Below are 14,357 nucleotides of genomic sequence, written 5' to 3' on the forward strand. Positions count from 1 at the left end.
CATTAGTCAGAAAGAGTCAGGAACATGTGGAAAGGGCTGAGAACTGCTGGCCTGGACAATGATAAAACCATGAAGAAGCTCAGAGAGACTGTGAAGGAAAGCAGGTGCATTTCCAGTTGTACACCATCCCCAGAACCTCCACTTCCATGCAATTCAGAGATGATGACAAGAGGTTTAAAAACACGTTCAAAGACAACCTGTCCTCCCTGTGCTGGCCCAAGTGCATCACCTTTCTTGGGGAGAACAGAAAAAACTGACACCAACCCCAGGCACAAACTCCTGTCCCAATAAGTGATTTGATCCAACAGATGGAAACTTGCCAGAGTCCCCCCTTCTACAGTTCTGTGTGAGGGCAGAGGGGACTTGACTTGCTTGAGCAGGCAGTGGTGTGAACCTGTTGGCAGCACAGATCTCTGCCAGGAGGAGGGGACTAGAGAAAGAAGCAATATCGTGTTTTCTTGGCAATGTCCCCTCTTCCTCCTACGCCAGAGGCAAAGGTTAAAGGACCAGCCCTAGGATATGGTTCTACAAAACTGCTTGTATCCTCCCTGTTTTGCCTACATGCTTCTGATCACACTAGTGCATGCAGCAGCACTTACCCCAAGACCACACAGCCAGTACATCAAGCAGGAGGGATCATAACAAGAAGTAGAACAGTCAAACCAGGGATGAAGAAATCTCCTCTCATACAATGTGGCCTCTGCATCATTGCCTTTCTTACCTCCAACTGACCAGCCATGGGGTGGGTTGAATTTCTCAATATTCAGTCATGTTTCCTTAGCTCAGCTCTGTGGGTAGTATTGGCTCTTATTCCCACTGCAGATCACATCTGGAGATTTTTTTTAAATATCCCTTTTGGGCTATGGAAACCACAATAAGTGGTGGCATCTGGTCTGTAGACCCTATCAGCAGAGAGCTGCTGTCAACTTCATTTAGAGGAGCAGTAATACTCTGGAGTGCTTCCCATATTTAAGTGGATGATCTTGAAGCATTGTGAAAATGACAAATGAAAGCTCAGCATCTCTCTTGAGAATATGTTCTGTATGGTGGGAGGTGGTGTGATCAAGAAGATAATATTCCAATTGTGAGCTCTGCTACTAACTTTGGACACATCCCATTGCCTCTCTGTGCCCCAGCATGGTCCCTTTTCCATGTTACTCAACCAGGAACAGTTTGAGCAGGAGCAGCTTTTGGAAAGGGTGGTTTTCAGCAGTGGCACATCATCTTCAAGAGTTTTCTTGCTCATTAACCTGTGTCTTCCCTCCCATGGGTTTGCCCAGCTGAACTGTATATGCTTTACCCAACTCAATGAAATATAGATGAAATTATCTGTCTGAGAATACATGAGGGAGGGTTTTTAAACCCATATAATTTCAAGACTGATTTTAGATCATGGCCACACAGACAGTTACAGAAACATAAGGAGTGGTACCCCAAGCATGGCTGGGGACAGGAGGGAGGAAGGAGACAGGAACCTCTCAAGCCAGGCCAGGCCAGGCCAGTACCATGGTGGGACCGCAGCCTTGCTGTGTGCCTGTGCTGCTCTTACTGCCACCTTGTAAAGTGCTACAGACTGCTCTGTGACAGCAGTGGTGTTGGTATCCCCTTTCTATAGGCTGGGGAGCAGAGACCTGGAGGGGGACAACAAAAAGCAAATGCCAGGAGCCTGCTGTTGGCACTGTTGCCATTGCTGCACAGCCACGAGTAAACTCCTTTTAACTGGTTGTGTCAGCAGGGGCCTGGAAACATAAATGGAAGAAGATGAAAAAGCATCATCTGGAGAGATGCAAACCAACTTTTTTGGCCTGACAACAGAGCCAGTTTGTGTTCTGGGAGATTTGTTCCCTCTTCAGCGATTTCAGTATTGGCTGATGGTTTGTTATTGGAGCCAACTGTCATTCACTGCAAGGAGAATGCCCATCTGTCTCATGTGTTTGCTTGTAGTTGACACTGTTGGAATTGCACATTAGCAGTATGACCTATCAGCTTAAGTTCACAAGTGAAGCCTTTAAGAAGCAGGTTTTTCTCATAGGAGATTTTTGTTAAGCATAAAATACATGCATAACCTGAAATATGTTCCAGACACTGGCTTCCTGTATATACAAGCATCCATATCCAGTCCTCACAACCTTTCTTTTCAAAGGAATCCAAGTCCATAAAAACTAAGTAAACCCAAAATAAAAAAAAAAAAAATATTCTTCCCAACAGGCTTCATTATGCATGGCAATAAGATGTCTTAGAGAGCCTGTTAAAAAAATGTATCACAAATAGTATCACAAACGACAGCCTGTCAACTACTCTGTCAAGTCAGTGGTTTTGCACCAGACTGTGTCTGTCTGGAGAGTGGTGTTGTCTACAGAGGGGGGGACGTGGGGTTGGACAGGCTGCCTGTATCAGCCAGGCCAGGCCCTTGTTAGCACTAGACAGCCATGAATGAGGGCATCCCAGAACTGCCAAGTGAGAGCAATAGACACTGCCAATCTTTTCAGGTCTCTTTAAATGTACCCAAAGGCCTGATCCTGAGTTCACTGAAAGTAGTTAGTATCTTTCCAGTGATTTTAATGGGCTTGGGATCATATGAGATGAAAAACAGAGGGAATACTCCTTTAATCCTCTAATCCCTTCAAAGTATTATGGTTTATAGCAGGTGATTTTCTTCCAGATGAGCAATATGGTTTCTGTGTTGGCAGCATCTCCTTAAATAGCAGCAAATATGGATGTGGCCTACTTAGAAAGGAGTGTTTCTGGTCCCTATGGAGAACCTCATGTTTTATGGACACAAAAATGCCCTGTGAAGAGCCGAGACTTGATAACCCAGAATGATGCTGGCACAAGTACAGTTACCCAATTTGTGCTGTCTTAACTGAGCTGTGCTTGGAGCCCCTGAAACACAGGCACAGCCATCCATGCTGACCAGTCACAATCCCTGCCTGCACTTTCCCTGAACTGTTGCAGGTTGTTGTTTGAACCTGGGCTTGCTGCTCAGTCTCATCTGTGTCAGGAACGGCAGGAGAACTGCATCTGTGATGTTCAATGGAGTCTGCTTCTTCCCTTGCAGCTGCAATGCTGAGACTGCTGCCAAATCCCCCTCCAAGGGGCAGTGTGATCTGAGGGAAGCTGATCTCCCACCTCTGGAGGACAGCCAGCAGCCCACAGCGATGTCCATGGCAACAGAGACCTGGGAGGACAAGCCAAGCAATGAGACATCCAGTGACACTCCACCTGCAGGGAATGTAAGAGAGAGGAATTCCCCTCTCACACATGGGTTTAGGATTTTTTCTTTGTTAGAAGCTCTGAAGGATCCCTTCATTGTAGGAACCGGGCAGGCTGGGAGACAGCAATCTGATACCAACTCCCATGAGTGATTAAACTTAGAAGCATTAGAAGATTTTTTTATTACACTTAATGAAACAGGAGTGAGATTTTTCCCCCTGCCTATGTACCTCTGCATTTCATGCCGGGAGTTCAGCAATAAACCCTTCATGGCTTCCAGTGTGTCTGGGGGTTCAGACAGATTCCCTCCTAGTGCTCCCTTGGGCAAGCTGCTGGTGCAGGTGGGGCACGGAGGCTGGAGTTCCTGACCCTGCAGTGCTGAAACCTTCACAGAGCAGCTGCAGGTGAGCTCAGGTCGCTGAGCACAGACCCATAGCCAGAGCTGTGCTGTTGACTTGTTCATGGTTATTTGACAACCACCTCGGAGCCACTGTACTCAGAGCTACAAAACAGCAAAGGGAGAGGGGTTCTTGCTTGTTAGGGCTGAACAAGACAGAGGGACTTGGGGGAACAGATTTTTTAATGATCATGTAGCAGAGCTACATTTACAATCCCACTGCTGAGGAGTTTCCTTTTCTCTCCTTTGGCAGCTGAAGTCCTGTCTGCAAAAACAGGTGCTGCTTTCACCACAGCCTTGCTCCAAACCCTTTCTTGCCTTTCTTGCAGACCTCCAGTCCTGGCTGTCGCCGATCCAGCTCCGACATCGTCCATGAGAGCACGGATGGTGCCAAGGCCCAGCGGGAGTGCCGGCTGCGGCCGCACTTCAGTGACCCGATGCCGACAGACTCGGTGAAGAGGAAGCAGCTGGAGCTGAAGATCGCGGCTGCAGCGCGGCAGCACGCACAGAAGCGCCGGCAGGAGCGAGACTACGGTACACACACTGCACGCTCGGGGGCTCGTGGGCCACATGCTGAGCCCTGCTGTGCTGCTGTAAATGTGGAGTAACTCTACAAACTGGGCGGGGGGAAGCATCCTGAGTTGTACCCAGGTGTGCAGGAAATCAGGGTCTACTCTGCTCTGTCCCTTTCTGGTAGATGGCAGGGGAAGGGGCAGCCCAAATGAGTTCACAGGTATGGGCAGTGCAGAGATGACAGATCCCAGACTTCACCTGGGAGCCATTTACTTCTGACTCTCACCAGTCTCAGCAGCAAAACAGGGTGGGGAGACAGCTCACAGCACTGCTTCACCAGATCCAGCCTGTCCCCCCAGGGTTCCTGCCATTCATGGCTGTGCCAGCACGAGTTCCTCAGGTGAGCACTGTGCAGCTGGCAGTGCCTGTAACAATTTGTGTCTGTTCTCAGGTCCAGTGGTAGCAAAAGCCAACCTTGGCCATGGTGGCAGCTTTGATGAGACCCGACGCACTCCACGGGGCTCCCTCCGCTCCAGACATCACTGGAGCAATGTCAGCAGTCTGAGCACAGACAGCGGGATCGTTGGTGTGAACGATGCCCGGGATGACCTGGATCCCACTGAGGCCACCCGGACCAAGTCAGCAGATGTGGAGAGGGCAGACAGTGGCATTGGCCAGATGCCAGCCAGGAAGTGGAGGAACAGGGCATCTGAAACGCTGAGCTCCCTGCAGGCCTGGGAAGCCCACCGTCCCTGCACCGACTGTGGAGAAAGGGATCTCTCAGTGGAGACAGATGTTCAGAACTGCAACCAGAGGCGGGCTGACCTCTGCGAGAAGTGCCACAAGCGCAGGACGGAGCGCAAGGAGTCTGTGCTGGAGTTTGTCAACACAGAGGCCAGCTATGGAGAGGACCTGCGCATCATCAAAGAGGAGTTCTACCTCCCAATGCAGGCGGCTGGGCTGCTGAGCCAGGAGCAGCTCCAGGGCATCTTCAGCAACATCCAGGAGCTCATTGACCTCAATGAGAACTTTCTGGAGATACTTCAAGAAGAGATTGATCAGGCCTTTGACCAGGTATGATGCTGCATCTGCCCTCTAAAGGGGCCAGACCAGGCAGACTGGAATAGGTTTTGTATTAGTGGGGCAGCATAGGTGGAGGAGAGGAACAGGAGGTAGGACTCCTGGGTTATGATCTGCTATCAGCTATCTAGTCCCTTGCTCCCTCAGCTATTCTGATTTCAGTAGCCTTGTGCCAGGTCACAGCTGCTGGACTCACTGTGCTGTGATGATGCCACTGCCATCAGCAGTCTTGCTCATTTATCCCATTATCGGGTCTTAATGGCCCCATTATCAAAGTTAGTTTTAGGCCAGTTAGCCTGGATGCTGGTAAGAATGTGACCATGGGGGCACAGAGCTCAGCTTGCTCTGTCTCTCAGGCTGTGCTCTTGCAGCCCTGAGCTGACTGGCTTCGTGCTGGCTTGGCTGTGTTTGCCTTGGATTGCAGTTTACTGCAGCTTGGCTCTAGGCTGGCTGTGGGGCCAGGCAGTGCAGGCTGCTCCCTGCTCTATAGCTCTGTGTATGGCTGCTTCTGCTGATGCACCCTGCCTTCCACAAGGAGCTTTCCTGCCCCACCAGCATGGTGGTTAGAGGGCAGAGAAATAGAAATAAGGCTGTGGGGCCACAATGCACCCTCTTGACTAGAAGGCTCACTCTGGCCTTTGAGTCCTTGCTCTGATGAGCTGGCTGAGCCCACAAGAGGAGAGAAGACAGCTCTTTGTGTGTGGAAGAGCAAGTAGTTAGACCAGCTTTCCTTCCCCTCTCCAGGCACTGATTCCCCCTGGAACTGCAGGAACTGCCTTTTGACCAGGAAGGGTGAGCCCAGCTCCACCTTAGGTCTGGTGCTCAGCAGATCCTGCGGCAGGTTCATGCTGATAGGACTGAAGGTGGGCCCCGTGGCTGTGCCTCTCCTGAGCTAACTGAGCAGGGCTCTATTGCATACTTGCAGGGGGACGATGACCTGATGACCGTGTGCATCGGAGAAATATTCCTGGAATTCGTAAACATGCTGCCAGCCTTCCAGACCTATTGTCTTCAGCAGTCCTCTTCTGTGAATATGCTCAACGCACTGGAGAAGGAGAAGGAGTTGCTCAGGTGAGAAGGGGGATGAGCATATTCATCCAGGCTCTGGGGACAGAAAGGCAGCAGGCTGAGGGTGAAGCCTTTGCCAGCCCATCCAGGTCAAAGTTTGATGCTAATGTTCTTTAGTTACCACTGCTCCCTCTTGGGGTGAGGACAGTAATTTATTCTCAAAAAAATACTCAGTCCTTGGTATCTCCACTAAGGCAACCAGCTGGTCCCCAGCTGTACTTTGTGTTTTGTGGTAGCAGTGTCTGGCCACTACCCACTGCACTGAACTGTCACCAAATAATACTCAGCTGAGAACAGCTCTCAGTCCCTGTTCTGGAGCCCAGGCTGGATTTCCACTGCAGAAAGCCACTTTGTGGCACAGATGACTTGAATTTGGTTCCCATTCCTAGCCTTGGTCTAGTGGGCAATGTCAGGCGAGTCATTTCTCTTTCCACTGCTCAGCCAAATTCTTATTTAATATGCTTTGTAATCTAATGATGAAAGACATTACGAATTAATGCAATCTGATATAAACTGATGTATCTGCCTCATGTTTACATCAGTGGGTACCAGAGAAAGATCACACCCTTGCTATTTTATTATTTAATAGAAGACTGTTAGGATATTATGTGCAAGTGTCTCAGGCACCTCATCAGGATTCTGCAGCTGAGCACAGCTGCAGAAATGGTTGTTAGTCTTTGAGAAGACAGAATTCACAAGGTTGCTGAAAATGAGAGGGCTGCAGTGCCCAGCAGCTGTCATCATCACACTGTTCATTGGCATTTGAGATTGCAGGATTCATCCTGTCTTCTTAAATCCCTGCAGAATATTCCTCGATGTCTCCCAGAATGACAACACAGCACTGCGGCGGATGAACTTGAGGTCCTTCCTGATGGCCCCTCTGCAAAGGGTCACCAAGTACCCGCTGCTGCTCAGCAGAATCATCAAGGCCACCACCGAGTACCACCCAGACCACAGCAGCCTGAGGGAGGCCAAGAGCCGCATCGAGTCCCACCTGGAGCACATCAACATGAAAACCAAGCAGGAGGGGAACACGTGGACCCTCCGATCCTTTCGCCAGGACAGCAAGAAGAAGAGGGAAGTCATCAACATCGAGATGAGAGAAACTGCCCTCAAAACTGTCGGCTGGCTGCGGGAAGAAACACGGTTTGTGATGGAGGGGTCTCTGCAGCTGGCCCAGCCCCCCGACGGCCAGTGGGTGAAGAAAGGCAGCAAGACCCTGAAGTTCCAGAACATGCAGGTCCTCCTCCTGGTGAATATGAAGCGTGTGTCTGAGTCCAGCCTGGAATCAGCCGAGCCAGGGCCTGTGAAGGATGCAGTGCTGGTACTCATCAGGGACAAAAATAACGGGAAGTTCCATTTGCTCAGGGAGCCCTTGAGACTGAGTAATTGCATCGTCTCCACTGATCCCGACTGCGACGACACCTTTGAACTCATTGAGATCAGGCGGGAGGCGTTTGTGTTCCGGGACAGCGACCGGGCACGGACTCACCACTGGTTCAGGCAGATCAGGCGCTACTCCAGGGAGCTGGGCTCCTGGAAGAAGCGGCGGAACGCGCTGCCCAACATCATGATCAGCACTCCTCACACCAGGCCTTGAGCCTGCAGGGGCTTTGCCACATGCAAAGACCATCAAGAGCCCCAGTGGCCTCAACTTGCTCCATGGACAACTCAAGGAGGAGCCTGGTCCCCAAAGACTCTTAATAGCACTGGAAGCAAACACCACAGGTGCTGGTCTCCAGCCTCTGGACTCACAATAATTTGTGGCTCATGTACATACAGAGATGGGCTCTCCTCGAGGAGATCTCTGAAGGATAATAGTTTAACTTGTTAATATTGCACTGCAGGAGAATGATGTATGATGCTTGCCATTGCATGGATCGTGTTGAAAGCCAGTCTTGACAATAAGAGAGGTTTCCACTATTGACTGTATTTCATCAGCATTAGGTAAAGTCAGGGTACTCAGCAAAATTAGGTGCAGTATTATGCAACAGAGGATGAAACCTGGAAAAAATTATGTTTTCCACCACTACTCCTAAGGACTGTGTTTCATTATTCACCTCTGTATATTCAGTCAAAATGCTTGTTTAAAAAGAAAGGCCTTTCATCTTTAATCCAAATCAAGTAGGTATCAATTTGCTCAAATTCAGCTGCATGCACACAGCAAAAAAAAAAAAAGAGAAAAAAAAGAGCAAACATGAGTAAAAGGAGTTCTTGCTCTCTGACATATACACCCCACATATGTGTAGAACCTGTGGAAGAGCAGCACACCCCCCAGTGAGAGTCTGTTATTTAACTGACTTAGGGACTGGAACATAATGCTGCATCTGAAATATCTCAGAAGTATATGTAAATACAGCGCTGCTACCACTGATAGTGAATTTAAGAGTTTGCAATTATTTAAATGATGTAATCTAGTGTATTTCAAAATGTAATTGAAAGGAACAATTTACATTGTACTGTAGAGTAACATAAAAAGTTTTAATAATTATGTTTCAATTACTTTAGGTGGGTATTTTTAAAAATATTTGTATTCTGGAGTCTTTTTTTCACTTAGTATGGGTTGCATTCAGATGAGCAATGTGCATACGGCTGCTCTGTGATCCCCTGAACAGAATTCAGGGCTACTCCAGATGAGACTGGGAGAATGGTACAAACCTGCTACTCAGATTCTCACTAGACAACAACAGAGGGGCACAAACCCTTTTGCTCTGGAGCCAAAACTGAGGCCACAGAGAACTCTCCCATAAGGTCCAGCCTCTCTCAGTTCCTCAGCAGGGAAATGACTCGAAGCTGAACAATGGTAAAAAGGCAAACAGGGTTTAACCTTTTCAGCCTGACATTACCACTGACCACTGCTTTGCAAAATGTCACGCTGTGACTTACACAGCAAAGGCCAGATTTCAGCCTGGAGGCTAAATTAAAGGAGCCTAAATTTTGGTCCACAGATCTGGGAGGACAGCCTGTAAATGTTCTTTCAGGCCCACAGGGTAAAGACAAAGCCAATCCATATTATTCACTACCAACAAAATATTTTTGTTACAGGCTTTTATTTCACAGGAGGATTCACACAAGTACATTTGTGTATTTCTCCAGAGATCAACCAGCATCAAAGGACACCAATGAAGGCAGACAGAAGCCATCTTCACAAAGGTAGCTCTAGTCTTGTAAAGGCACCACTGACCCAGCACCTGAGCAAGCCTCAAACTGTGTCCAGTGCTTTGTCCTCTGGCCACAGCTGCCAGGGCTTGTTGCACTGCTCTGGGCACTGCGGCAGACACCAGTGACACGTGCCTACTGGCTGTATTTTCTCTTGTTCTGCACCACCCAGCATTTTAGTGTTTCATCTTGTCCTTGAGGAAATGGGAAGATTTGCATCAGCTGAAGGGTACCCAAGACATGAGCGTGGCCGCACACAGCTGAGCTCTGTAGCGAACAATAGCTGTCTAAATGATTGTCAGGGCAGCAGCCTGGCTCCCTCAGGTGAGCTGGAATTCCCTCAAGTGCTTTCTAATCACTAGACAATAAACTGTTTGTTCCCCCAAAATATGCATTGAGCGGCCAGTGAAGAGCACGAGACATTGCTTTTAGTTTGTCATTTGTTTTTCACAGAGACAGATGCCTGAGCAGAGCAGCTGCTGGAGGAAGATTTCTCTTATGCTGTCGTGACAGATCTCATCTAAGAGCCTTCAAGCCCCATTCACCTCACATGCAAAAAGCAACAGCTTGTAGCACCTTTGTCTTCTCTCCCAAGACGACAATGGCACAGCCACCTTCTCTTCCTTTCTCTGAGGCACCTCTGACAAGGGAAGGTGTAGGTACAGTAACAGCCTAATTTATCCAAACAGCAAGTGGCTTTCACAGCCACACAAAGCTGCCGCTTGCTGGAAAGTTTTCAATTACTTTCCAGCACAGTGATTTTCTCCACATCAATTCATGCTCAAAACCACCAGTGGACCGTTTGTACAGTCATATCTTTAAATCAAGATACCTTCAGCCAGCCTGGCTGTTCAAAAAGGTTAGAGAACAATAAGTGTACGTAAAAGGTCTGATATTTAGCATCAATCTTATGTTTGGCTGATTGTTCACTTTGTCAGATTCAGGGTTTTTCTAGGTATCACAGGAAGCACCTGCCTGCCAGGCTCCTGTAATCATGGCCTATTTCCTCTGAACCAGACAAACTCTCCCCAGAAGAAGGTCCATGAATAATCACCAGGTACTGAGTTATGAGCAGGCCATGTACTTGGTGCTGCAGCCCTGTTCTAAAAATCCTGTGGCCAGGGAACAGTAACTACAAGCCCTTTGATCTGGGACAGCTATGGGAAGCAACAGTGGGATTGCTGAACCTGTCAGACTACACAGAGGTTGTGCTTCCAACATACGCTGCTTTCATGTACCCGGTGTGTGCAGCTGCTCACCTGCCTGTAAATTATGGGTGTTGAAAGGGGACACGAGCAGGGAACAATCCCTGTGGCCCTGTGAGTGCCTGTGGTGTGGGGTGAGGCAGCACAGGCAAGGAGTGTCAGCACACTGACAAGGCAATAGATTTCCATAATCCTCAGGCACTTTTCTGAACTAGATGATCCCTCTCCTGGGAAGTTCCAGGTCTTTCAGTATCACGTGTACACATCTTGGCAGCCATGGAGATTAGTTGTGCTGTATTTTTCCATTTCTGATTAACAAACTGACAAAATGCTATTATAACCCAGGGTACTTGGGAACAGGGTTGTCTGCAAGCCAAGAAAGCAATTATTTGTTCCAAGCTATCCTAGGCCATCCTAGGTCTCTGTAATATTTTTATGCCTCTCATTGTCATGACTGACAATACTAAGATTACTTTTCAAGACTCCTGCCCACTGAACTTTCCCAGCTAGTACAAGCAGGCCTTTCTGGAAGTACCCCTTATCAGGAAAAAAGAGAAATTTGGTTACTCCCTTGATTTATCAGAACTCATAAATGACCTTTAAAAATAATTTAGTATAAGCCTTACTGGTCATTTACCAGGAAAACAACAAAAGACAGTCTTTATTTTTAGAGTCCGTGTAGTTTTAAGCTCTAAAGGCAGACACACAAGACAACAAAACACTGGATTAGGAGCCCCCTATGAGCTTAGCCAAGGAAAGACAGAATAGCTCCTTTATGAGTCACAAGGCTGGGTGGGAAAGCCTGAAAAAAACACTTGGAGATGAAGAGCAAAAACTTCAGAGGGCAGACACTTCTGCTTTAATGAATAGAGATCCTCTCCTTTATGGTGTCCTTGTACTTTCCTGGCTGTCCTTAACAGAAGTGCAGATGGGGAAGGGGCACTCGGTGTGAGTCTCCACTATTTGATCAAGAACACATCAGAAAGGGAGAACCAGCTTTGGTCTGGCAGCAGGTAGTTGTCATTGGAGACTGAGAGATTGACCTCAGCATACCCCAAATCCTGAAGAAAGCTCTGAGATCATCTCAGATCTCCTCACTTTGCTGCATGTGAATTTATAATGCAGCAGAAGTCCCTGAATTTTTTTTTTCCCCCCAGCAGGAGATTCTGGTAAATCTTGCACTGTCTTGCTTGTCCCTGACATGTTCAAAGGTAAAATAGTTTAAATCTTCTAGCACCATGCCAAAGATCCCTTCAGAGCTCATGGAAGAGGCAGCTGTAATGACTCTCATTTTGTGATGTCAGCTGTGTCTCCTCTTACATGTGTGCTGGGGAACTGGGTAAGATTTAGCTGGAGCTAGGCTGACATTCTCTGACTTGAAACTGGAAAAACCTGGAACCAAAACCAATGGAGGAAACTGTCCTCCCAGAAATCAGATAAATATTCAAAGTTCTCACTGTCATTGTTGAGTGACCTGTCACTACAGTGGAGTATGAAGGAGCAAAATGTCTTACTGATCAGGCAGATGGAGGAACTGCCTTATTTCTCACATGCTGCTGCTGAGGACAAATCTGACCAGGCATAGGTACAAGCAATGAAGAAATAAGGAAGTTTTTACAGTAACACTGCACAGTCAAAAAACTCCAGGCAAGCCCTAAGGGCGCTCATTAGAAAAGAATATACCTCCCTTGGGAAGCTGAAGGTGATCCCCTAAGGGAAGCCTTTCTACAACATGATGGAAAATTTGAGTGATAGGAACAGAGTTCCTGTTCTTCAGCAGAGATGGAAGAACACTTTGGGGCAATCAGAACATAGGCAGAGCATCCATCCAGCACTGATCTCTGCCCAGGCTTGACTGGGAGCAGTTACACAGCTGGAAAAGATTTGGAAAGCTGGCATTAGGCTCTAGATCCATTAGAAAGGATTAACATAATAATAATAATTTGCAAATCTCCAGCTCAAATCCTGCCCCAGTGTGATCTCCATCAGTGCAGGCTTTGCATCCCTGAGAAATTATCTCAGCTGCAATTGAGAAGACCCAGTCTGCAAACAGCCCTCTCAGGGAAGGTCCTCTGCATGGAATCAGGCAAAGGATTTGTTGGCAGTGGAGGCCCAGGTAGTTTGAACTATTCCCTCCTAGGGCAGGAACTTCCCTTGCAGTGCCAGAGTCACATCCCTGGGAGGACCTGCATCAAGCATCTCTCTGGGTGCTGTGGGCAGGGCAGATGGGAGCAGCATGCCTGGAGATCACAATAAGGTCACAGAACAGATCTCATGACTGGTGCTGGGAGTAACCAAACCATGCAAAGAGCACAAGGCCTTTATAGCCCTGGACTGTTTCACAAGGGCTGAAGTCTCTTTTTCTTCCCTTAAGGCTTTCTGCAGTCCCTGCTGAAGTCTCCAACAGGCTGTGGTGATTGTCAGACTTGACAGCAGCCTGTGAGAGCTGCACAGGGCCCTGGAAGAAGCCAGCTGGCTCTCCCTGTGGGGCTGGGAGCCAGCACACTTCCAGGGGAGCAGAGCACCTTGCAGAGCTCAGGCTCTTACATTTTCCCCAGGTTAGATGTTTGTATACCCAGAGTGGGAACATGCAGGTGGACAAGCACTCAGACAAGGAGTGTATTCCTCCTTTCAAGAAAGGGCTGGTTCTCCTAGGGCAGGGCAAGCCCCCACTGCTGACCAACCAATGCAAACCAGAAGTGCCAGTTTGAAGGGACAATAAACAGGCAGTGAAGCCTGCAAGGAGATACCTGTCTTACCTAACTCATGCCTGACCCACAACATGCAGACAGGAGATACAAACCAGACAGGACTCTTCCTTTTGAAATCAAAACACTCATTTCACGGCACTCCGTGAATTCAGCAGGGAAGAGGCTCTGAACAACCCCTACACACTCTTTAGCAGAGCTGCACCACAGCATCCAGTAACAGTACTTGAACAAGAGAAGATGGACTGTGGATGGGTGATGAGTCAGTATCCACAGACAGACCTCCAGAGTTATCTGCATTCACTTTCTGCTCCCCTTAATTGCCTTGGTGTGTAATGACCTTGCAGGCTGAAAAATCTGGGTGAGGCTCTGTAGCTCACTCACTTTGCAGTGAAATGAAATTATTTACCCAGAGAGAAAATCCTTGGCAATCCTGCCAAAACAGGAAGCAGTTAAATTACTGCAAGAAAAATCAAACCATTTACCACGTAGTGTTACAGCTCAGAGAATACTGAAAGCTGGTGCCGCAGGGAGAGGAAGAAGCCTCCCTCCACACACTGGCACAGCATGGAGCGGGGACTGTGTGATGCACCAGGTCAGGAGCAAACACTGCTGAAAAATAAAGATTGTTTCTAACAAGTGCCACTTTAAAGAGGTGGCTGGACTGGCTCCAGTTAATCAATTCCAGCAGGCAGAGCCCAGTTCAAGAGCCAGCCCCAGGGTCTATTGTGCATCCTGCTCACCCCAGCTTCCCGAACTGTTTCAGGTCAGGACTTTCATTGATCTGCTGGGCTTGAACAGGCAGGGCTATAAATAAAGAGCCATTAATCAACTATTTAAGTACCCTTTTTACTGAAATAAAGAAAACCCACAAAAATGACCTCAAGATGGGAAAAATCCAAATAAACAAGTTAGTGAATACAAAGATGATCCAAGAGAGCGCTCCCGGGAACACACTTGAGGAGGCTGAAGTGGCTCAGGGAACAGCCGTGCTGGGTGTTGAGTCAGACTCTC

At 48.2% G+C, this 14,357-nt stretch overlaps 1 protein-coding gene across 4 annotated transcripts in view; it reads left to right on the forward strand.

The window, feature by feature from the left end:
* The window catches only part of LOC104694011, a 44,711-nt gene extending 35,915 nt beyond the window's left edge, over positions 1-8,796 (forward strand). For all 4 annotated transcript variants that reach the window (XM_039555132.1, XM_039555134.1, XM_039555135.1 and 1 more), the window contains 5 exons: positions 3,059-3,233; positions 3,940-4,144; positions 4,575-5,197; positions 6,129-6,274; positions 7,076-8,796. In XM_039555132.1, the coding sequence (XP_039411066.1) occupies positions 3,059-3,233; positions 3,940-4,144; positions 4,575-5,197; positions 6,129-6,274; positions 7,076-7,871 (1,945 nt within the window). In that variant the 3' untranslated portion in view covers positions 7,872-8,796. The remainder of the gene's footprint in view (positions 1-3,058; positions 3,234-3,939; positions 4,145-4,574; positions 5,198-6,128; positions 6,275-7,075) is intronic.
* Positions 8,797-14,357: the final 5,561 nt, after the last annotated feature.

The sequence above is a fragment of the Corvus cornix genome, chromosome 7 (assembly GCF_000738735.6).
Source record: "Corvus cornix cornix isolate S_Up_H32 chromosome 7, ASM73873v5, whole genome shotgun sequence".
Lineage (NCBI taxonomy): Eukaryota > Metazoa > Chordata > Aves > Passeriformes > Corvidae > Corvus > Corvus cornix.